Source organism: Plecotus auritus (genome assembly GCF_963455305.1).
Source record: "Plecotus auritus genome assembly, chromosome: 8".
In the NCBI taxonomy this organism is placed as follows: domain Eukaryota; kingdom Metazoa; phylum Chordata; class Mammalia; order Chiroptera; family Vespertilionidae; genus Plecotus; species Plecotus auritus.
In genome coordinates, this window is record NC_137782.1 from 113,710,979 (window position 1) to 113,735,541 (window position 24,563).

The 24,563-nt window shown below is 53.4% G+C and overlaps 1 protein-coding gene across 3 annotated transcripts; it reads left to right on the top strand.

Annotated features, from left to right (window-relative positions):
- The first annotated feature begins 732 nt into the window (after positions 1–732).
- Positions 733–24,325, top strand: MAL (mal, T cell differentiation protein (MAL blood group)). Of its 3 annotated transcripts, none has more exons than XM_080685290.1 (4): positions 733–839; positions 21,034–21,201; positions 22,114–22,239; positions 23,736–24,325. In XM_080685290.1, exons 1-4 carry the CDS (start codon positions 819–821, stop codon positions 23,808–23,810), a joined length of 390 nt encoding a protein of 129 aa, XP_080541416.1. In that variant the 5' UTR covers positions 733–818; the 3' UTR covers positions 23,811–24,325. The 3 variants fall into 3 exon arrangements, with proteins under 3 accessions (XP_080541416.1, XP_080541414.1, XP_080541415.1); XM_080685288.1 differs by lacking the exon at positions 733–839 and adding an exon at positions 1,653–1,833; XM_080685289.1 differs by lacking the exon at positions 733–839 and adding an exon at positions 17,698–17,752.
- The last annotated feature ends 238 nt before the right edge of the window (positions 24,326–24,563 follow it).

Genomic DNA, 24,563 nt, shown 5'->3' on the forward strand with positions numbered 1-24,563 from the left:
CCCAAAACCTTTTAGTGTACAGGACGGCACTCCGACCAACTGAGCCACCAGCCAAGGCAGGCGATGTTATTATTTTGACAGAAGCCCCAGATCCAGCCAAGACTGACCCCCGCACTCATACCCACTATGCTGCTAGAAGGACTGAGGACGCTGCAATGACTTATTATTGTCTGGGGCTGGTTTTTCATATTCTGCTGGAAACTGAGGTGTGGTCCTGGGCTTCTTGTAAATATGAACCCCCAGCCCTGACTATCTCACAGCTCATGTAGGCTCCTCCAGGCAGAAGGGCCCGCCCCCCCCCCCCAGGAGGGGGGCAGGGCAATGGGCCCTGGCACAATGGTCCCCTGGGTCTCAGGCCATCAAAACCAGCAGCCCCAAGGAAACTCACAGAGGTGCAGTGGGATTTTTCTCATTTCAAATGACTGGTCCCTGCCCAAAAGGGGTCAGAATGGATAGCTCCTGGGCAAGGAACTTCCTTCTTTCAGAGGTACTGGGAAGGAAAGAGCTGTGTAGAGGGAAAGAGTATGGGGTCCACTGGAGAGAGGGGAGCTGGCTGGCTGCCCTGCCACCAGCTGTGGGTGAAGCCACAGAAGTGCTGGGGAGCCTGAGGGAGGGGGGAGAATGCCCCAGTAATAGTGCCTAGATTAAAATAAACAGGCAACCACTCAGTGTGATACTTGTTAAAAAATAAAGTTTAAAAAAAAAAAAAACAACTGGCGGGGGAGGGAGCTCAGCTGGGTGGAGCTTTTTCTCCAGATACAACATGGCAAGGTTGTGGCTGGGTCCCGGGCAGGGCACTTACAGGAATCAACCAATGAATGGAGCGTGAATATGAATGGGTGAGACAACAAATCTCTCTATCTCCCTCTAAAATCAGTAATTTTTTTTTTTAAAGAAAGAAATTGTAGTGCGGGGGGTGGGGAGAGCGGAAACAAGCGCCACCGTTAACAGGCAGTCAAAGGGCTCGAGGAGGAGGCGCCAGCTGCCCCTCTGGGCGAAGGGGATAACTCTGCTCCAGGGGTGTCACCATGCCCCTTGGCTTCAGAGCAGATCTGCCCCAGCACCAGCAGCAGCACCAGCAGCCCTCCTCCGGGCTGGATGGCTGAGAGTCACTCCATGTTCGCAGCTAAGGCTCCGAGTGGAGCGCTCTGAAGGCTCACGGGTTCCAGCGCAGCAGAAAGAAGGGGTGGGTGGCCAGAGATGGTCTTGGCTCCGCTCTTGCAGACCCCCGGGGAGCAGGACTAGGAACTTGCCCTGCGGTGAGCCGGGACTCGGACGTGGCGCATATGAATGCACCCCGCAGAAAGATACCCAACTTAAGAAGAGTTAAAGCAATGGCACGTCGTGGGGCCCCAGGGTGAGGAGTTTGGGGAGGTAGTGATTGATGGTTGTCATTCCTAAGGGGTGGTGATCACCTGCTAAGAGTGCACAACCTAAGTGGCTTTTTGTTCCCTGGTGGCACCGGAGTTGTGTCGAATAGCCAGGCGCTCTGAGTGGGTCAGGGCGACGCCAGCAGCTCCCCTCCCCATCCCGTGCCCGTCCCCTGGGGCGCGCCCAGCGGGAAGGCGGGCGGGGCGGGCGGGGCGGGCAGCGGCCTGGGCTCCTCCCTCCTCGGCCCAGCGCCCCTGTTCTTAATCCGCGCGCGCGAGGACCCGGGTCATTGGCCTCAACTGAGCCACCCAGCGGTCATCGCGGAGCAGAGCCGCGCGTCCCATCCCGAGGCCCACGCAGCCCGCCGGCATGGCCCCCGCAGCGGCGTCGGGGGGCAGCTCCCTGCCCAGCGGCCTCGCGGTCTTCACCACCTTCCCCGACCTGCTCTTCATCCTCGAGTTTGTAAGTGGCTCGCGCGCCCCCGCGCTGGGGAGTGATTCGCAAGCTGCCCAGGTTGAGGAGGGTCTCCCGTCCCCTGACCCCTCTACCCTTTCAGTCCTTTGGACCTTTCTAGGCCAACGACAATAAGAAACACAGACTTAAGAGGGAAATCCAAGTGGTCAACCTGGGTCACAGGTTGGAAGCGGGTCAGGTCCCTTCGTTGCGCGCCGGTTCCAAAGCTTCTTCCAAAGCTTCGCAAGGGCCACGCAGAAGCAGCCCTATTGGAAAGCGATGTCCACTTAGAGGTGCCCAGCTTTTTCCAGGGTTAGGATTTGTTTTTTAAAGTCTGCAAAAGAAGCCTGAGTTCACCAGCCAAGGTTTGGAGATGAGGCTGGTGTCATAGAAGGAGCAAAACAGGCTGTGGTTTGCTCCACTAGTGATTTTGTCACGTGCGCGCGTGTGTGTGTTTGTGTGTGTGTGTGTAACTGTGTGTGACTGTGTGTGTGACTGTGTGTGAGTGTGTGTGTGTGACTGTGTGTGAGTGTGTGTGTGTGTGAGAGAGTGTGTGTGTGTTTGTGTGTGTGTGTGTGTGTGTGTGTTGGGTGGAGGTGTGCTGGCAGAGCGATCCCGCGGCTGGGCTGACCTTGAGCTGCCAAGGCCTCTGCACCTGCCCGTGGTCTCTTCTTGCCCTGGAGCCCGCAGCTCCGCGGTGGCTGCAGGAAGGGAAGGTGCTCCCCAGGTGCCACCAGCTCTTACCTGGAAGGGGGCGAGCTGTGTTTATTTTGTGGATTTGGACGTGAAAGTCATGGAGACTCCTTTCCTGTACCCCCACCACAGAGATGGCTGCCTGGAGAGCTGGTAGGAAAAGAAAATGGCCAAACCTGACTGTTAAAAAATGGGATTCCAGTTTCTTACTGCCTGATGGAGGCAGAAGGGTGATCCCCAAAGGAAGCAGGTTCTGCCAACCATGGAGGGTTTAGGGGGAGGACTTAGGGGCCCCAGGTTGCCTCGTGGCACTGGATCACTGAACTCATGAGGGTTGAATTGATCCCAAACCTGGGTATATCCAGAGGAACTTCAAATCCTGGGGCTAGCCAGAACCAAGGAAATGACCCCTAGAAAAAGCCCTAGGGGGACATCACTAAGCCCAACCCCACCAGATGTAGATAGGGACCCTCCCTGTGCCCGGCAGAGTGGGGAGGGGCTGTGCCACTGGTACATTCATTCCCCAAAGGGCTCATTCCCCTGCGCTTGCCTGAGGCTGGGTTACTGATGAAAACGAGCCTGCAGTGCTCCTGTAGAGGCTACTGGACTGTTCTTACGAAGGCAGGGTTTCATGACCGAAAGAAAAGATGGCTGATGGCGGAGTGTGGTGGGGCAGAGACATTTTTAAACAACGAAAGCGCTCCCTAGTGTCTCTACATTGCTCCAATGGGTGGCTCACTCTGTGTAGCTGTCTGGGGGGCATTTTAACAAGAACCATGAGTGAGTGTTAGCTGGGCTCCATGTGGCGGATTCTGGAGGGCCCTCCTCCTGCCTTCACAAGAACTGGCTCATGTGGCAGCAGGTGGTGGCAGGTTAGGGTCTGGCCTCCCCGTGCCCTCTGCTTCCTCTTGGTGCAGCAGCTTGGGGGAAGGAATGCCCCTGCCCAGTGCCCTCATGGTCTTCACCACCTTCCCTGAGGTAGGAACAGCCCGCAGAGCCATCTTCAAAGGAGGGGACAGGACGACCTTCACCACCACCCCACCAAGTGAAAGGAGAGAACAGGGGTGTGGGAAATATAACCAGAGCCAGGGATTAGTGGGAACGTACTCCTCCAGGTGGTGACCTGCGACGGTGGGGGCTTCTAGAAGAAATAATTCTGCCTGCCAGAACACTTCCTTCTCACCTTTCTTGTAAGTTGTTTTTTCTCTTCCACCTCAGCCCTGCTCCCTCCACTCTTTTCCTGAGAGGCCCTGCATGCCAGGTTGTCTTCACTCTCTTCCTCTCTAGGTTGGGGGTGGGCTCAGAGAGGGCGGGAGAGCAGAAAGAAGGCAGACACAGCCCTGTGAGTTCGCCCGTGCAGGATTGTAAATGCAGAGCTGCCTGCGTCTCCATGTGCAGGGGAAGTAGGATTAAAAGGCCTAGGCGGTGCTGCCACCCCGGGAGGTGTTTTTAAATTACGGACTTTTACAACTCAACAACAAAAAGATAAGCAACCCAATTAAAAAATGGGCAAAGGAGTTGAGCAGACATTTCTCCAAAGAAGATACGCACATGGCACATGGCCAATAAGCACATAATGTTGTCATTCAGGGAAACAACATCAAAAACCACAGTGAGGTGCCACTGCACTCAAAATTAGGATGGCATTTTAAAAAATGGAGAGTGAGAAGTGCTGGCCGGGTTGTGGAGAAATGGAATTCTCATGCGTTAATGGTGGGAATGGAAAATGGTTCATCTGCTATGCGAAACTGGTGGGTCCCCCTCCCCCCCCAAAAAAAGACCATATGACCCAGCAAATCCATGCCCGGGTTTGTAACCAAAAGAATGGACAGCGGGGACCTGACTAGATACATGGGCAGGCGTGTTCATAACAGCACCATCCACAATAACCAATAGCTAGAAACAGCCCGAGGTCCATCAATGAACAGATTGTGATTATCCATACAATGGCATATTTTTTTCAACCATAGAAAGGAATCCAGCACTAATACATACTGCAAAGTTGAAAAACTGTGCTGGAAACACTGTGCTGAGTAGAGGTCACCTATTGTTGGTTCTGTTTATATAAAATATCCATAGATTACAACACAAACTGGTGGTTGCCAGGGGCTGAGAGGAAGGGAAAAGGGGGTTGCAGCATAATGGGTACTGCGTAATGGGTACGGGTACCTCTTGCGGTGATGGAAATGTTTGGGAATTCAATAGAGATGGTGGATGCACAACATGGCAAATATATTAAATGTCATTGAATTGGTCAGTTTTAAATGGTTAATTTTATGTTGTTTGAATGTCACTTTGATTTGTTTTTAATTTAAAATATTACAGGAAAGTATATATATAAAAATTTCATGGGCACCCAGGTCATTATCATTGAACTTGGTCAAATCTGAATTACTCTGCTCCTGCATCCTCAGGACCGCCTCAAGCTAAATGTGCTGAGCTGTACATGCCCTGCTTTCCCTGTTTTCACAGGATGAAAACAGTCTCACACAATGTACATGTCTTTCTGTAGCATGCTTTCCATGCAGCGCTGAGGGTTATACATGTGCACACTGGTCTGTTGTGATGTACACACCCAGAAGCAGACTTACTGGGAGGCTGCAGAAGCTTAATGAAGCTCGGGACCCCCACTTGCTCAGCCCCTTCCAAAACCCTGCCCCATTTTGTATTCTTTTATAAAGAAGGTCCCCAAATCCTATAAGCTTCAGGTTAAACCTGGACCTTCCTGAATCTCACTAGCAGCCTATGAAAGTCACCATTGTTTCCCATCCTTGTCACACTTGGTAGCGTCAGATGTTGTAATTTTTTGCTCATCCAATGGGTGTGAAATGTTTATTTTTTTAAATCCGTAGTTCAGCGAGTTGTTGATTATTCACTCTTTATGTTCCCATGCTTGACCTCCCAGTAGCCTGGGAGGTGCAGATGTCAAACTTTGGCCTCCAGGAGTCACCAGGGTGGAGCTCACTCCCCTCCCAAGGTAGGAAAACTGCCACGGGAGCTGGGAAAGGACGCGACTCAGGGTGGGGCCTGGCAGCCTTCCCCTGGTGCAGCACCCCTACCCCAGAGCTTCTGACCTCTAACTCCTGCAGGGTCCTCACAGGAAGTGAGCACCCCCAGAGCCACACAGGCCATGCTGCTGTTGCAGGCAGTGGAGCACAAGTGTACCCCCTATGGACCCAGATGAAATGTTCATTGTCTCCCCATTCCCAACAACTCATCCCAGGGCTCTGCTTCTGTCCTGTATCCTCCTCCCCACCGACTCAACCCCCCACACACACCCCGCCGCCACCACCATGAGGGCCTTTTCCTATGGAATCCAGTCTCGGTTTCCTTCTCTTCCTATAAGTCATGGGCTTATGACACTCAAGCCACCATTCACAGAACGGGATGCTCACATGGGATGCTTTTAGTCTCAGCTCTAGCCAGAGCCCTAAGGGGAAGCCTCTCACAAGGCGCCCTGAGAGACACCCCACCAACACACACACATACACACTTCCAAACTGTGAGAAGAAAGAGCCTGAAAATGGGGTATGAAATTACTAACTCCCAGCCTCCTCCCAGCCTATGTGAGGTGGAGCCACAGAAAGCATGGGAGAGCATTTCTTTGACAACAGTGTGCTAGGGCACCACCCACCTCTCTGGCAGCATTCCCCGCCTTGAAAGTGGTAAGAGGCAGTGCTTTGTAGGGTGCACTTGGGTGGGGGCTTAGTGGGGGGAGGAGGCATCTGGGATTGGTTTACAGTGAACTGGACATACTAGTTACTAAAATGAGACCATTTCTGTGACTCAAAGTGACTGAGGGCCTCTTATTATTTGATTGTGACCAGGCAAGTTCCAGGACCTGCCCTAGATCTCCACCTGCCAGGAGTGGGCACTGGGGTTCTGGGGGGCACAGTGATACAGCCGTTTTCTGGAGGGTGGTCCACATTCTGGCTGCACTGAGCAGGCAGCATCTGAACTCCTAGCAGAGGAGGGATACAAAGTCACAGAAACCCATTTTTGTGGACCTGAAAGGAAACTGAGACTCAGAGAGCGGAGACAACTGCCCTATAACTTGGTCTCCAGGGTGGCACTTCCTGCAGTGACAGCAAATCACATCCAGGTTTCTGCATTTCCTTGGATGCCCACGATGCACTTTTGCCTACAGCCCAAGGGACCATGACTAGGTGGCCCTGCTCCACCCCACCCCGGGCAGCCCTGGGCAATGCCTGGCTCCCTTCTCCCACCCTGAGAATGAAGGGACAGCTCAGAGCCATTGGAGAGCTCACAACCCCCTGGGCCTGCTTGTCAAAAACACACTGGAGGTTTTGAGACACTAGATCCAGGGCAGGTCCAAGAATCTGCACCTGAGCCCTGGCTGGTGGCACAATGGTTAGAGTGTCGGCCTAAGTACCAAAGGACTGTTGATTGGATTCCTGGTCAGGGCACATGCCTGGGTTTCGGCTCAATCCTGGAGGATGGGTGCAGGAAGCAGCCAATCTAGGTTATGCTCTCACAGCCATATTTTTCTCTCTCTCCCTCTCCCTTCCTCTCACTCTAGAAATCAATAAAAATATTTTTTAAAAGAATCTGCATTTGATAAGGGCTGCACAAACCCCATGGTCATCTGTAGGCCAGCTCACCCCTCAATGTTTTTAGGCAGGGACAGAATAGTGGGGACACAGGGGAATCCGGGATGCCACTCAGCCATCGCTGTTCTCCCACTGCCTGGCCATGGCACACACAGTAGGCCGGCTTCTCAGCCTGAAGTTTCTCTTTAGCAATGGGTAGCAGAGTTGGAAGAAATTAATGCCGAATTTTTACGTGCATAGCAGCAGTTGAGCAAGAATTTAATCAACAGAGAATAAGACTTACAGAGGGCTGAAGAGGGCTGACAGGAGATGGGAAAGCTGCTGGCACTCTGCACGTCACGGTGGAGGTTGGCATGAATGAGAAATGGTTTTGATTTTCCAGGAAGTATAGCCTACTGGGGTAGGTAATACATTTTGTGCAGTGCCATCTTTGTTTGAATATATGTTAGGTACCATGAGAAATAAGTTCTATCTAATTCTTCTCTGTGTTCATATGAATGTGTTAAACTTTGTGTGATGGTCTATTCTTATCACGATGACCTGTGATGCCTTTAATATGTGTGTATAAAGTCACGGCAGCATCTCCTCCGATGACCAACTCAAACTCACTGTGATGCTGGCTAGTGACACCCCCTTTCCTTCACCTCTCACACCAGTCATTCTGCCGCTTGGGCACCCTCTCACAGCCTTTTCTTTCTGTCTTTGCTTATTCAATAAATTCAGTTAATCTTGGGGGGGAAAGAACGAATAGAAGGGGCAGTATCCAGTGAGAGGCTGGGGCAGGGAGCCAGGTGCCCTGAGGTTCTCCTGGGTTCAGAGCAGGCACCTTCTCTGCTCCCAGGGAAATGTTCCTGCTGCCCCAGCCAGGGACCTCTCCTGCGGTCACAGGAGTGTGGGGACTGCCCCTGCAGGCCAGTGCAAGCCAGTGACTGAGCATGGCTGTGTCCAGGGACTCCTGGCCTTGTCCCTATCTTGTGCTGCCCCTCTCCTAGCTGCTTAGAGGGGGGTAAGGGCATTGCCCAGGGTTTCTCCTTTCCTCCTCTCTAAAGGGAGGGAAGAATTCCAGGTAGAGGTCTCTAAGGGATTTGTTCTCCAGTTGAGAAGTGACTTTTCCAGTTTTTCAAGAACCAGAGGCCTGCTTTGATCTGGAGTCAGTGACTCTGAGCTGTTCTCTGGAAACTGCTAGGTGTGGTGATGGGGCTGAGCTTGGGGATGGTCGTGCACATATCACACAGCCAAGCTGCACTGGAAAAGGGTGCCCTTCAGCTTTCCTTGGCGCAGACGGGGCAATGCCTGCAAATGCCTGTAGTGCTCTCAGGAGGGAGGGAGGGTACCAGATGCCATTGCAGGGGCAGTGCATGCCAGGCCGGGACAAAGGCTGACTATTTGAACCTACACCGTGCCTGCTGCCGAGGAGGGTTGGGGAGTACAGGGTGCACTGGCTTAGGAATGGCTTTGCTTGGCTCTGGGCTACAGATGCATTCTGTGAGGGAAGGGCTGGGGGCAGGGACTGAGCCATCTGGGCCTGGCTCAGGCCAGAGGGGGCCAGCTTGTCCAGACCTGGATGGGGGCTGGGAGCTGACTCAAATGGACACAGGCGGCCCAGGGTCCCAGTGGGGGATGGGGGGTTTCCTCTCAGTAGGGCTCTGGACCAACGGCCACCTGGGCAGGCACTGATAAGGTACCCCAGCGGGTGTTCTCTTCTGGTGCGGATGGATGTGAGGACGGGGGTGAGTGGCACCCCTGGTCCCAGAGGCACTGAAGCTGCAGGGAAGTGTAGGCACACCCCTGCCGGTTTCAGACTGTTCCTGGGAGCCCTGAGTAGGACCTGGTTTTCTCTGCATCAGGGCCTGACCTTCTGCAATAGGGGGGAAGGAAGGACTTGGCTCCTGGTAGCTCCTGCTGGGCATCAGGGTGATGTCCAGGCATGAATTCTTTGCCACCCTTACCCGGGCTCTCTACCATTCCTGCTGTCACTCATAGCTCCCGTTCTGCCCACCTTGGGGCAAAACAGCCCCTGTGTTAAATCACTTTAATGACCAAAGCCCTATGGCCTGAGAAAAATATGTGGGAACTGAAAGAGAGGCCTTGTCACCAGCATCACAGGTTGATGCACACAGCAGGAGGAAGAGGAAGCCCAGGGCCAGCTGACCTGAAATTCCTCCCCAGAGCCCGCGCCTGTTAGAGTGCAGGTGGACGGGAGGGGAGGCGTGGGGAAGAGGAGGAGTGCCCCTGGGGGTGGGGCACAACTTTGGAGGCCCTTGGAGTGCCAAGGGTGCAGGCTTGATTGGGGCGGGGCGGGGGGGGGAGGCACTCCAGAAAAGGAGCAAATGGAGAACAGAAGATAAGTGGCACCCCCACACCTGTTAGTGGGGTGGGGTACAGTTCATGATAAGGGTCATGTTGATGGGCCTGGGATGAGGACTGCAACCTGTGCCTGCAGAAGAGGGCTGATGTCCTGGAGTTCTGCTCTTCTGCTTGTTTTTGACCTTAAACACAAACCTTGCTATTCTTTTCCTCTGAAAGAACAGAGGCTATTGAGCAGTGGAGGGGGCGGGGTGAGGGAAGCCTCCTCGGGCCACCTCTGCAGTCTCCTCGCCTGGACCCCGGGTGGTGGGAGCAGGACGCAGGCTAAAGGGCTCGTCTGCTCTCCCCCATCCCCCCGGCCATGTTACTGTTCTCACGGGGGATTTCGGGTGGGCCGCCTGTGGGTCACCTTGGGGAACTGTCACGGGTACAGAGACCAGCCTTCCGAGCAGTGAAGTGGGGATGTAATAGCGCCTGCCTCTAGGACGCTGTGAGAAGTCAGCGAGTGTAACACGCAAAGCTCTCACAATAACGTGACGCACAGAACTGACTGCGCAGTAGCTGTTAGGGTCAGTTATTATCAGTTCACTAAAAACTCACACCTGCTCTAGATCAGCTGGCCAATCAGGGCAGATGGGGGCCAAGAGGCCGATCCTGCACCCGTTTTGCCTTGGATGCCCTTCTAGAGCAGGGTGTGCGAGGCAGAGGGGCCCTTCTAGAGCAGCGTGTGCGAGGCAGAGGTGAGATTTGGGAGTGTGGGGGGCTATGGGGACCACACTTGACTTGTACCCAGAGTCACCTCACACTGCAGACACCACCCTCTATGAGGCCTTCGCAGGGGCTCCTCAGCCTGGAGCTGCCCCTGGCCAGGCAGATGGAGTGGCGAGGGGGAGGCAGGCCTGCCCTGCCTCTGCCTGGGGGTGGGGCACTTCCTGAGCCTCTCTCCTGCCAGCCTGGTGCCAGGGCGGTGAGAGAGCTTGTGAATTCTGAGTGTGATGAAAATGGTTGCATCTGCCCAAAGGCAAAGGACCAGTTACCAGTGGCCCAGGATTAAACCTTTCAAAAATGATTTGTCATCATTGGTGCCAGTGCCTCACCGTCTAGAAGCTGTCTGTTTAGGGGAGGGCAGGCTCTGGCATGAGAGCATGCCCCACTCCCCCAGCCTCCATTCTGCCCTGCACTGCGTGCTGCTAAGCCAGGCACCGTTGGACTGAGGGGCCTGGCAGGGAGGGAACCACCAGCTTTGGGTCTTAGGATGCTTTTCAGAACCAGCCCATAGTCCTCACTGGTCTCCCTCCGAAGCGCTCATTTGGTGCAGGTGACGTGGTGGGGCTGAGTCGTCCACCCTTCAGGCCAGGCTTCCCCAACACCTACCCCTGGAAGCTGCCCCTGAGTGCACCCCTTCCTAGCACTCAGCACTCGTACTGCATACCCTGCTGTGGTCTGTCTCCTCCCTGGACCCCGAGTTTCCCATGTTCCTCACAGACCGTGGGCTGTGCAACAGTTGTTCTCAGCATGCACCGGAGGGACGGGGCTGGTGTCTCGGCTCCCACCTGGCTAGTGGTTATGCACCACAGGGTGAGTCCTTGGACCCAGGCAGACAGATGATGAAACTGACAATCACCACCCATCCCCAGGAGACCCCTGGGACCCTCGAGAGAGGTTTGGGGCGCTGTATGGGCAGTTCGCAGGCACACTCCTGTTTTGTTGGTTTTGCTGACAATTCGGTGACTCCCATTACTGCCTTTTGTTTTTGTTGCACGGAAGCCACGCCCACCTGGTCTAGCATGTCCCAGGTGGATTCTGTCTTTCACAGGTGGCTTACCCGTATTTTCCACGGAACCTCCTGTTTCTGTTTATGCTGCTGAGTAAAGCCAGTGGGTTACAGGCGTGGTAGGTAAAATTTTCCATCCACCTGAGGACATGCCTGAGGAGAGCCCCCAGCTTTGTGGATCTGAGAGGAGTGCTCGTTCACTTGGGACCTGGTGGCTGCCCTGGCCCGGAGGTGTGGTGGACACGTGGGACAGGAGACGCTTCTGCCCCTGGAGGCATTGGGGTAGCAGGCCTGAGCAGGGGCCTCCTCCCGCCACACTCACCCTGCTATTATCAACTGTGCATGTGCACTCACTCCCATTTCTTTAAATCCCAAGTCTCTACCCCCCTCTTCACAAACAGAATCCACCCCCACTCCCCAGTCCTGGTCTTGCCTTCAGTTTAGATAAAGGGACACAATCAAAGACCCCTTGGGGATGATGGCATGATGGGTCCCTCTGAGAAGAAGGAACCTGCTAATGAGGGAGCCAGGAGGGCAGAGCAACTGCTATAGGTAAACTCAGCACCACCGCAGCATACACTTTGGGAGAGCCTCAGAGGTCAGACTCCTAATAAGCACCTTGTCAGTTGGCAGTGGGGGAGGGGGTCCCCCACACAATCCTCTGGCCTGCCCCAGCCACCTCCCCATGGGGTCAGAGGAGGGAATCCTGTGCCCAGGTCTGGCCTCCATCCCTGTCCTGGGCAAAGGTGTTTAGCTGGTGACCCTCACTAGAGCCCCAATACTTTCACCAGGACTCTGCCGTTGGTGGACCCAGAGCTGCACCAGTGGCTGGTGGCAAGGCTGGAAGGGAGGGGACAGGACAGGAGAGGGGGCTCTGTGTAGTAGTGTGTGTCTGTGGGTGAGTCTGTCTCCCAGGTGCATGTGCCGCAGTGCTGACCGTCCTCCTGGTCACTCCTGGCGTCTGTTAGATGCATAAGTGAACAAATGGATGAACGAGTGGGTGAGTGAGTGAGCAAGTGAGGGAAGGGTCTCCTTGGACCTCTTTTTGATGCTTTTGAAGGTGTTTTTAAATTCTGGGTCGCGCCCTAGCCGGTTTGGCTCAGTGAATAGAGCGTAGGCTTGTGGACTGGGAGGACCCGGGTTCGATTCCGGCCAAGGGCACATGCCCGGGTTGCGGGCTTGATCCCCACTAGGGGGCGTGCAGAAGGCAGCCAATCAATGATTCTCTCTCATTATTGATGTTTCTATCTCTCCCTCTCCCTTTCTCTCTGAAATCAATAAAGAAATATATATTAAATAAATAAATAAATTCTGGGTCGCTACAATATCCAGGGAATTTGAGCAATTCCTCTGCACTGAGTTTCTCCACAGGGAGGTGGGGCTCATGCAAGGACCAGAGAAGCCAACAGCGCCCCTCTGTGTCTGATTCCTGCCATCCCGCCCTTCAGAACAGGAGGGTCCCCCAACCTCCCTCTCAGACCCACCTTCCAAAGGGAGGAGCCAGGGGACCCTGGGGGAGGCCTCATGCTTTGGGATGCTGGGTCTTTCCCCCTGACCCCCTCTCTGTGCGTTCTCCTGCCTCCTGGTGCGTATGTGCTGTCCTGGCCGAGTCACCCACACTCTCACCTCCCGAGGGTGCAGCTACCCCTGGCTGCTCATAGTTCAGTGAGGGCAGATGTTTCCAGCAACACGGGTTGGAACTGATGTCCTTGGTGGCCTGGGGACAGGCTTGGTGCTCATGCCGTGGGGACGCACCTCCTGTGCGTGGCCATCTTTTCTTTTCCTTCCTGGGGACCTGAGCAAAGTGACAGGACAACCTAGCTCTGGGTGCACAAGGGCTGTGGCCAGTGTCCTTACCTCTCAAGAGCCCAGGGCACCACCTTCTGTTCACATGCACCGTCGCGACCCCAGGTGCTCAGAGCCGTGGGCCGCAACACCAGGTGTGCATGTGAAAGCCCAGGGCGGGGAGCCTCTTTGGTTCACGTCCTGACATATGTGTTATTAGAAAGTGTCTGCTGGTGGAGACCCTGACAGAGTGCAGCAGAGCCCCGGGAAAATATCCAGAGAATCTGAGCAATTCCTCTGCTCTGAGCTAGCTCGGTTGTCCGAGTCCCGAGGCAGAGACACTGGGCCATTGTGGACGGCGAGCCCCTTCAGCACTGCGCAGGCAAGGGCACCGCCTTGCGAATCTCAAGAATGCACCGAAGATTCCTTTCTCCCTTTGCAACCGAGGCTCATTGTTTAAAGGAAGCACTTCTCATACTTGGATGTCCTTTGTGTGTTTTTGCAGAGGCAGACACATTTTTCTCCACTTTTGATTTCTGAGAAATCATAGGTTTTCCTCTTTTTGATGCTTTTGAAGGTGTTTTTAAATTCTGGGTCCCTACAAGGTCTGGAGTGGTTACTTGTGCAGTCCTAGACCTACTGGGATTTTTACCTGGTTACAGATTGTGACCTCATCACATGACACTTGTGACTGCAGCACGTGGTGTATTCATCTGTGCTAGGTGTTCTGCAGGTATAATCCCATTTCACTCCAGCCCCATGGACAAGGATGGCACCAGGTGGTCTCAGACAAACGTCTCTAAGTCCCTGGGCTGAACTCTCTCTCTGGGACCCAGATCCCCAAGCTGGAATGGCAGGTGGGACCTGGGCTAACGCTGAATGGTTCTCAGCTCTACTCCTCATTCCAATCACTCGAGACACCTTAGAAAAGCACCAATGCTCAGGGTCTGACGCTACTGGACAGAAGCAGTTACACAGGACAAGCGACAGACATCTAGCCTCCTGTCAAAGACCTGGGAAGGTGTTTCCTTAACAGCCCGTGGAAGATGCTCTGGAAACTCCTGTCAGACAGAAGGAGGGCTCCCATCTCCAATGCCCAGATGGCCACCAGCCGATACACTGCTCCATTTCACTGCAGCGACTTTTTGGATAGGGAACAGAGATATTAAGTAACTTGCCCAGGGGCAACAGGCTACCCAGCTAGTAAGTGGCAGAGCTGGAATTCAGATTCTTCTTCTGAAGTCTATACCAAGCATGTCAAACTCAACGGCTAACATGGGCCAAATAAACAAGTTTTAAGTTTATGTGGGCCACAAAAATCAAAAGCTTCAATTTTCATAGAAACGTAGGTTTATTTTGATAGAGACATGCTGAATGCAAAGGGCTGAAATAAATGAGTCATTGTTAACATCAAATAATAGAACATTTTAATAAAAAATAATATTTTTTCTTGAACATTAACTTACCAGATACTGAATAACTACACAAATTAATAAGCGTAATGCAAATAAATCTATTTTTCTTGTTCTCCGAAAGCAAAATATTCCCTGTTGCACACACCAAACAAGTCAGTCCAAGACTAATGATGTAGCAATCGGCTGCTAAAATATTCGCTGCTAGTATTTGTGGAGAGAAATGGTGAGACTTTGCGTAAAGTGCGTAAGGGAAATGAATGCAACAAGATTATAGTAATCAGTCATTAGCTAGCGTTGTAGTTCACTATTAATAATTCTGCATAACAGGGTATTGTAAAAATTAAGTTATAAAATTTTTATTAAAATGTTCCTTACATACCATTATATTGGCTGGGCCTCAAAAATATTCGTTGTGGGCCGCATGTGGCCCGCGGGCCGCCAGTTTGACATGCTTGGTCTAAAGACCCTGAACAACCTTCGCCTGCCTCCTGAGAGTTAATCCAAATAGAAAAGAGAAACTTCTCGGAGTTTACACCAGAGCTTCCCCCAGACTGTCTCCTAAGGACCTTTTTTTGACAAAAAGCATTTGATCAGGTCAACCACAGATGTGAACTCTTCAGGTCTTTGGGAATTTTGTCTAATTTTTTAAAATATTTTTTTATTAATTTCAGTGAGGAAGGGAGAGGGAGAGAGAGATAGAAATATCAATCATGAGAGAGGATCATTGATTGGCTGCTTACTGCACACCCCTTGCTGGGGATCGAGCCCGCAACCCAGGCATGTGCCCTTGACTGGAATCAATCCCAGGACCCTTCAGTCCACAGGCCGACGCTCTATCCACTGAGCCAAACCAGCTAAGGCAGAATTTTGTTTAGTTTTGTGCATGATCTTTGGTTCTCAGAAAACCTCAGCTAGGCTCAGCATCCAAATCAGCCTGAATTAAAGTAAGGTTTCCAGCCTGAAACACTAGGGTAGTTAGGGGCCCAGATCACCAGCTCAGCCCCCATTCGTAGACGCTGAGGCTGTGTCCCTATGTCCGGAGGACACCTGAGGATGAGCTCATGTCCAAGGTAAGACAGGGATTGAGGCTTAAGGAGAGGAGAGGGGAGGAAAGGTTCTGCACCCAGAACCCGGGCAGGCGCTGGAGCAGTGTATGGCTGGTGTCACTGAGTCGCCAGCTGGGCGTTGGAGACGGAAGCCCTCCTTCTGTCTGACAGGAGTTTCCAGATCATCTTCCACGGGCTGTTAGGGAAATACCTTCCAATGCCTTTGATGGGAGCCTGGATGTCTGCCACTTGTCCTGTGTAACTGCTTCTGTCCAGTAGCGTCAGACCCTGGGCATTGGTGCTTTTCCAAGGTGTCTCGAGTGATTGGAATGAGGAGTAGAGCTGAGAACCATACAGTGTTAGCCCAGGTCCCACCTGCCATTCCAGTTTGGGGATCTGGGTCTCAGAGAGAAAGTTCAGCCCAGGGACTTAGAGACATTTGACTGAGACCACCCGGCGCCATCCCTGTCATGGTTGATGGTGACCTGCAGGCAGGGGCGGTGGGTGATGGCCTCTGAGCGTTTGCTTCCTGGAAGCTGGGGCCAGTGAGAGTGTTCTTCATGAAGGGAAGTACTTGAACCCTCACCTACCCCCTTGCTCTTGACAAATATTTGGCCAGTAGGGTCCTGTGGCTGGGACAGAGTGACTGCTCCCTGATCAGGGTGCCTTATCTGCTGGGTGTGGGTGCAGCCCGCACTCTGTTTGCTCTCTGCACACTTGCTGGGCGGAGTGGGGCAGGTCCTGGCGTGGTCCCATGATTCACGCAGAATCCCAGCTCTGCCTGTGCGGGCCTGGGAGGCCTGCACTTTTGCCCGTCAGTTCTATCTGGAAGCTCACCCTCCCTCGAGCTCCGTGTCCTGCCACTCCTTGCCCCTCGCTTCATGCACAGCTTCCCGGTCTTCTGACATCCTCACTGCTGCCTCAGCATCTGCTGGGCTGGCATGTCCTTTTTCCTCCCCAAAACTACTTCTTGAGCCTTTGGCCTAGTTAACCAACCAGTCCACCTCTCCCTTCAAGGTTTGGTGGGGGCCCTGCCCCAGCCCACCGGGCCTGGTCATCATCCTGCCGTGAGACTGGTGGCCTCTGTGTCCATCTCCACTGGGCTGTGGGCCTCCTGGGCGTTGCATGTCTTACCCCTGGTGCTGGGTGGTGCTGAGCACGGTGCCAGAAGCTTCATGCTCACGTCCGTAGTTCCAGCCAGTTCGCACCAGTGCAATGTGGGGCGACAGTGGCAACTTGTCATTTACAGACCAGAAAGCTGAGGCCATGAGGCTGGATCTCTTGCCACAGCTTCTGTCATCGGATATGGTGGTGCCCTCTCAGGGCTCATATGCAAATGCTGCTCGCTGCAGGCAACACGGGGACCTCACCTGTGCCAGGGAGCAGAGTGGTCACAGCTTCTAACACCCCGCCCTGGGATTCTCACAACATGGCGTCTGTGCCCAGGGCCCTGCTCACACATGTCTAGCTGGGATTAGGGTCTCTCCACAGCTCAGCCCCCTGTGCCCAGGGCTGCTCTGCTCCCACCTCAGCAGCCTCCCAGGTGGCCCCTTGGCTCCCTACCGAAGCAGCTGTCTTGCCTTTCTCCCCTGGGCACCTCCTGGGCAGGGCTGTGAGGGCAGAAGGCAGGCCCACTGCCTGTCTCCTGGAAGCAAAAGCCGTGGGGTTAACCATGTCATCTGTGCTGAGGACAGTCCCTTCTTGTGATGTATAACTTAAAACATGTTTCTGGGACAGGTGGGCCTGGTGGCATCTGTCTTATAAGAACTTCCCTGGGAACCCGTGAGACCCTAGCTCTTTCCAGTTTGGAGGCCCCAAAGAGATGAGACACATTCACTCAGTGTCCCTCAAATGGTGGGGGTCAGAATGGACCGTGGGTGTGTTTCGAGAAAGAGGTATTTTGTAAAAGTCTCCCTGAGAAAGAATGTCTCACCTTGAAAGACATTATGCTAAATGAAAAAAGCCAATCACAAAAGTCCACGTGTTATATGATTGCACTCATGTGGAAGTTGAGAACAGGGCTGTCTATAGAGACAGAGTTGGTGAGTTGTCATGTAGGGATGGGAGGGGTGGAGGCGAGCGATAGCTAAAGGCACAGGGTTTCTCTTCTGAGGTGATGAAATTGTTCTAAGTAGACTGGGGATGATGCTTGTACAGCTCTGTGAATATAGGAAAAACTGTCGAATCATACACGTGACATGGGTGAATTGTATGGCATGTGAATTACATCTCATTTAAAAGAATTTCTCCCCACCATCTCACTATGAAACCTACTGTTATAGATAAACCATGAAAAGAAAAGAAAGTCAGCATAATTTTCTGAAGGACCTTTGCAAGGTAGGATATACCCAGAGGTGGGATGGGTTCTTACCATAGACTCCAGGAAGGGAGAGGGAGGGAGGGAGGGAGGGAGGGAGGGAGGGAGGGAGGGAGGGAGGGAGGGAAGAGGCCTGTTTTTCTACAGAGCTGGCGCTTAGTATTCATCAGGTAAAACCACACCTGAAGCCAATCAGGAGGTCCGGATTCACCTTGCAGCTTCCCTCTGCCACTGGTGCCAGGAGCTGGACACCAGAGTTACGGTCACATCCAGTGAGAGCATGGTCAGGACCCCATGGCGAGCCCTCAGTGCAGCGACTTCACTCAGAATTCACCTTCTTTTTCTGGCTCTTGGTTCTAGCCCGGCAACCTGGGGAAGAGTCCAGATGAAAGTTAAATGGTCTGCAGGCCAGGGGCTAAGAGCCACCTCCTCAGATTTTGCCATTTCCAGCTGCCACCTGTGTGTTAATGTATTTTACAGTTAATTTTCCCCCAAAATAATTATATCACTGAGTTAAAAATTTAAAAAGTGTTGTTATTCAGCTCCCCTCTGCCCACCCGTCCTTGGAGCCAATATTCTAGGGGAGCTCCTGATGCCTGGCTCCCCCCTGAGCCCCTCTCTCTGCCTTAGAAACACCAGAGAATGAAAAAGAGAACCATTTTCCTCTTGTGGCATTCAGCGTCCCCCAATGCCAGGTCTGCAGACCACGAAAACACCTCCAGCCACACAGGTCCCATCACGAGTGCACCCTCTCCGTGGGCACCCCAAGCTCTTCTTTTGGGATTGACTCACATGTGGCTCTAGTTAAGCCACAGCCATCTATCAGGACCCTGAGGCCAGGTTCCTAACTCAGACACTGATGCATGGCTAGACAGGTGTCCCACACCCAGGAGTTAGCTGTGAGCAAGGGACCTCATCCTCTCCATCACCTGGTCCAGCAAAGTGCCATTATGTAACTAATGGAATAGTTATCTGTTTGGGGCTCAGTGCTGCCAAAGAGAAATGCAGGCTCCCTAGACTTTAGGGCCTGCAGGGGTGGGCAAACTTTTTGACTCGAGGGCCACAATGGGTTCTTAAACTGGACCGGAGGGCCGGAACAAAAGCATGGATGGAGTGTTTGTGTGAACTAATATAAATTCAAAGTAAAGGAGCGGAGGGGAGAGCAAGAGAACCCTCCGCTCTTTCGGCTCCGTGGGCCGGATAGAACAGCCGAACGGGCCAGATCTGGCCCGCGGGCCATAGTTTGCCCACGGCTGGCCTAGAGCATGTGCCTGGGGAACTGACTTAGACAGGTCTGGTCCCCCTTGCATTGTCACCAGATGACCAGCAGGGGATGCTCAGGAGAGCAGTGTCCTAGCCAGTGGTCGGCAAACTCATTAGTCAACAGAGCCAAATATCAACAGTACAACGATTGAAATTTCTTTTGAGAGCCAAATTTTTTTTAACTTAAACTTCTTCTAATGCCACTTCTTCAAAATAGACTCACCCAGGCCATGGTATTTTGTGGAAGAGCCACACTCAAGGAGCCAAAGAGCCGCATGTGGCTCGCGAGCTGCGGTTTGCCAACCACTGTCCTAGACCCTTGCCTCTGCCAACCAGCCAGACACTGACACCCCTCCTCCCCCTTCTCCATGCCACACTCTCTTGCCTCCTAAATCCACGTCCTGCCTGCCTATCAGCACGCTTGTGTCCCTTTGTCAGTGCCCATTACGGAAAAGGCCGAGCGATCTGCTTGATCCTAAAGGCCACCATGGATGAAATCTGCACACACATCTTGTTCTATGGCTGCTCAAGGGTTTGTAGTTAATTGATTTTGCTCCAGTTATTGTAAGGTGTAAAGTGTGTCTTGGCTCTGTCACAGGCCTCAGGCAGCTCAGATGCATCAATAAGAAGGCTTTCTGGGCAGAGGCCCATATCTGATGCATTAGGCCCAGCCTGGTTTGGATAAATCCAGACTCTTCACTGCTCTGACTTTTCCATCAAATGTGATTCTCTCCTGATGTTTCTCAGCCAAGTGGCCGAGAACACGCATGAGGACCGTGGCCTCTCTTACCCAGCAGGTGGGAGCAGGTACCACGTGCATTTAGACCACAGAGCACATAGGGCTGGGAGCAGACATTTAGGAAACCAGTGCCACGCACCCCAGTACCTGGGAACCTTTGACTGCAAAGCCATGTCCACCCATCTCCAGCTCCAAGTACAGTCCTTGATGGGGTGGGGCGGTGGGTGAGGCTGAGCTAATTTCACTGGGATGAAGGGGGACAAGGAGAGGGAAGAAAATCCCAGCAGGGGTTCATGCAAGCGTGTCCTCGCAACGTGGAACGGTGGCATGGAGGGGCGTCACTGAGTACCATGTCTGTCTTCACGCTCCTCTTTGAAAGCATGGGGCTCACTGACTCTGTGGACATCACAGGGTGTCTTGTGGGTAACAATGGGCAGTGTTTCTTCCAGGCCTGTCCTGGGCCACCTGGGGAGACTGGGCTGACCTGGGCCCTCTCCACTCCAGCTGGACTCCAGGTGTCAGCGCACTTCCTAGACTTGGGGATCTCAGGGGTCAAATTAAAAAAAAAAAATGCTAATGACATAGGGTGACTAGTTTATTTTGCTGGTCACTACCATTTCATAAAGGAAAGGATATTTTAATATCAGAATACTAGGAAGGATATAACCTCAGAATAAAGAACAACCCTTCTAATGATAAACTAGACAATACATTACCTAACTTCTGTATACCTCCATTTCTGACAGATGGATCAGTACCTCACTCAGAGTTGTAAGGATTAACTAAGATTATACATATTTTAATCCTCACCTGAGGACATTTTCATTGATTTTTTTTTTTTTTTTTTTTTTTTTTTTTTTTTTAGACAGAAGGGGAGAGAGAGAAACATCGATTGGTTGCCTCCCACATGCTCCCCAACCAGGGCTGAGGATCAAACCTGAAACCTATGTGCCCTGACCGGAAATCGAACCTCCAACTGTTCAGTGTACTGAGCAATACTTCTACCAACCAAGCCACACCGGCCAGGGCCTGAGTTAATATTTTCAGGACAGTGCCTGGTATATAAATGTGATATAAGCATTTGTCAAGTTGAAAATCTCAATTGCATTTTTAAAATGGAAAAGGCAATCAGGCAGGGGATTGGAGAGACGGGGATGAGTGACCCGAGCCTGGAGGGGATGAGAGAGTCTTCCCGGTGAGGACAGTGTCCGCATGTTCTCTGCCTCCCTTCCGTTTCCTGCTCAGCGTGACCCCTTCCCGGCCCCATGCTCACCACTCCCTCCCGCGCTCCCTCTGCAGGTCTTCGGGGGCCTCGTGTGGATTCTGATCGCCTCGTCACTGGTGCCCATGCCACTGGTCCAGGGATGGGTGATGTTCGTGTCTGTGTTCTGCTTCGTGGCCACCACTACCCTGCTCGTCCTGTACATAATCGGTGCCCACGGAGGGGAGGCTTCCTGGGTCACCCTGGTGAGTCCCAGCTTGGATGTCTTAGGGGGGCGGGGGGCAGTGTTGGACTCTCTTCCCGGGAGGCTGGCTTTTCCCGTGCTGGGTGAGGCTGCCCTGTAGATGTGCCCCTCCCATGTTCCAAGTTCAAGCTGTCCAGGCATCCAGGGCTCCCTGCTGCCAGGCGGTCAGGAGGAGGCTGACAGTCCCTGCCTTACTCTCGTTGGGCCTACTCTGCTTTCTCTTGCACGACGGTCTTCATGGAAACCCAGCGGCCCACCCCTGCCTTTACTGCCAGCACCTGCCAGGTCCTCGTGGCTCCTCCAGGAGGGCTGGCTTCCACCCTGCCCTTGGCGTTGGCCTTGGCTGCCCAATGTGAGGCCATGCTTATTGCCCAGCTCCCAGTTGCACCTCCTAAAGCAGAGTTGCCAGAGAGGGACTTGGAGGGGGCGGGAGATGACATGTGGTCTCTATCCACATAAATTCTGCCTCGAGGCCCATGAAGAGGGTAAAATGTGAGACACCTGCCACTACCTGCCCTGAAGGGGGTGTGGATCTGGCTGGGCCTCTTGCCCTGTGCTGGTCACCAAGGCCACATCCTACTTGGGACTGGGAACTGCTCAGGTCCAGAGCCATTTCCACCTATTAAATAAATGCCGAGCTGCTCTTGCTGCCCCCGCCTTTCTTAGTCCCACCTCAAGGGAAAACAGCATCCCTTCTTCATCGAAGCCCTTGCTCTGGCCCCAAACCAGTGAGAAAAAAATCTCTGCTGAGAAGCGCCGATTAGCAGTTTGTGAGGAGGGTACCGGTGGGGGTGGTGATGGGAGGATAAGGGGGACCAAAGCCAGGCCAGATGAGGACAGGGACGTGGACTGGCCCTGCTGAACCACCGCTGCCCTCACATCCACGCCAGGCCCCATCTCTCTGACCCTGCAGGACGCAGCCTACCACTGCACCGCCGCCCTGTTTTACCTCAGCGCCTCGGTCCTGGAAGCGCTGGCCACCATCCAGATGTACGAGGGCTACACATACAGGCAGTACCATGAGAACATCTCCGCTGTGGTGAGTCTGCCAGCCTCCGCCTTCGCAGCCCCCCACCCAGGGCCTTTTCTATTGTTTTAGTTCACTAACTTTTGAATGAACCAAACCTTCCCCTCCTTTCTGAAGAAGCAAAGCCGAGAAGGGAAGTGATGGCCAAGGCTCACCTCGCCATCAGTCAGTGTTGCGCTGCCCAGGCCCGGGCCGACACAGGGGTGTGTGCCTGGCCTTCGCTGAGGGCAGGTGGGAGAGACATGCCAGCCGAGTGCCCGGCCTGGGAGCCCCCCAGGAACACTCTCATTTGACCCTCCCAGCAGCCCTAGGATGTAGGCATTGTTATCTCGCCAGGTCACAGGGGAGAACCAGGGCCCTGAGAGCCGAGAACTTGTTTCCTGTTCCCATGGGAACTTCTGAGGAGTTTCTGCGGAGGGTTCTCATGGGTCTGGAATTGCCCAGATGGGGAACTGCCCCCTGCTGGTGGGGGGAGTCTTCTTAGGGGGTTGTGCAGACATGTATGACTGCTCCTTTCAGACAGGGGACTTGAGAGTTTTATGTTTGTTATTAAGTAACTCGGCTTACTCATCGCCTCTGGCCAACCAGACTGAAGGGTTCGCCCATGTGTGGAGTAGGGGACAGAGCAGCACGGTGCCGCCGCTGTTTATGGGCATTTTCCAAAGTCACAGAAGCATGGCCACCCTAAATGCTGTGCCTGGCTTGGAAACTCTTGACCCTGAGCAAGGTCACAAGACCAGGTGCAGATAGTTGACTTGAGGTCCGGCAGCCTTTAGGGAGGCCAGCCACCAGAGTGGGGTGATAGGAGTAAAGGGTGCCCAGTGGGAAAGTCAGCGGTGTGACAGCCATCAAGTAACCAATAGCCACATTTCCAGGCCTTCATTCCCAGTGCCAGATTGGCTGGCTGGGTCTTCCAGTAGCTTTCTCAGTAAGCACCCGCTTTGGTGCAATAGCTCAAAATCCCTCCTCTGGATCCCTGCCCCTCACTGCCTGTGAGCCTGGCCCCTCACCCAGGCCTGTGACATTAAGAGTCGTAGAATAAAATCCTACTGGGGTCTGAGGATGTCCAGGCATCATCAAGACCTTCATCAGAGCCAACAAACGCACATGTTCGTATTTCCAGGCAGAGGCTGCTGGGGCCACAGTTGGTGGGGTATGGTCCTACTGGTGTGGCGGAGGGAAGTTTTTCATAGAGAGTAGTTGACACTCTTCTTCTGAGGCCCTGTTTCTAGATGGGTAGCACCCACATGATCGGGCGAGAAGGTAGATAGCTGAGCTTGCACGCCAAGTCCAGTGGATGGGCTGGCCAGCTGGAACTCTGTGCCGAAAGCATTCTGGGGCCGCATCTGGGCTCAGCAGGGAAGTGCCGCATGAGTGGTGGGAAGCAGTGGCTGGCCACACAGGGCGGGTCTGTCACCCTGAACAGCGTGAGCAGCCCGCCTGGTGCACAGCCCACACCGTGCCCTGTCCCCAGCCTGCCCGCTAATGGTCATTTGTCTTGGTTTCAGGTGTTTTCATACGTAGCCACTCTGCTGTACGTGGCCCACGCCGTGTTTTCTTTAATCCGATGGAAGTCTTCGTAAGGCGGAGGAAGAACTTTAGCTTAACACCCAGATATGCTAACTGACAAGCCCGCCTTCCAGCATAGCTTTGTAGAATGCAGGCATGCTCTCCGTGGTGGAGAAAAGAAAACAAACCAAAAAAGCCCAACACTGCTTCTATGTCTACTGTCCCACAGACCTCATGTTGGAGTTGGGGGCCAGCTACCTTTAACCTCCAATGAGGCCTGTCTTTCTTGGGTCATTTCCTGTTTTTTTGTGGGGGTGGGGTGGAGGGCATCGTGGGAGTGGGAAGTGGGAGCTGTGATCAGAGAGACCCTGGAACGAAGGCCCCTGCTGACGCTGGATGGATCTTGCAAATTCTCGAATTTTCCACGGGCTCTCGGAGCACCCATTTCGAGGCGTGTTTCTAAGTCTTCGTGGAGATTCTACCCGTCACCAGGAATAAAACTCACCCAACAAATATTCGCAATGTCCATGGTGAAAGATGATAAACCTTCGAGACACTCCATAAAGTGCCTTTATGTTCAGTACTTTAGTGGGTGTTTTTGTATCAGGAATGCCATCATGTCCACTTTCTTTCTGAGGCCTCCTGGGCTCAGAGTGATTCTAGAGGCAGCGTCAGATGGCAGTTCAGGTGGCAGCTGTGTGCTTGGCCACTGCAGTGATCTCAGAGCCTGGCACTGGGCATCCACCCACCCCAGCTACTAGGGCGTGTGCTAGGATGGCTTCATCCTCCCTGGACACTCTCCAAGTACCAGCCTGAGGGTCCCCTTC

Bases quoted from the DNA above. Each gene is read 5' to 3' on its own strand.
- MAL (XM_080685288.1), top strand. From the start codon at position 1,741: ATGGCCCCCGCAGCGGCGTCGGGGGGCAGCTCCCTGCCCAGCGGCCTC. The intron at 1,834-21,033 runs GTAAGTGGCTCG...CTCCCTCTGCAG, and splicing joins TGCTCTTCATCCTCGAGTTT to GTCTTCGGGGGCCTCGTGTG. The intron at 21,202-22,113 runs GTGAGTCCCAGC...CTGACCCTGCAG, and splicing joins AGGCTTCCTGGGTCACCCTG to GACGCAGCCTACCACTGCAC.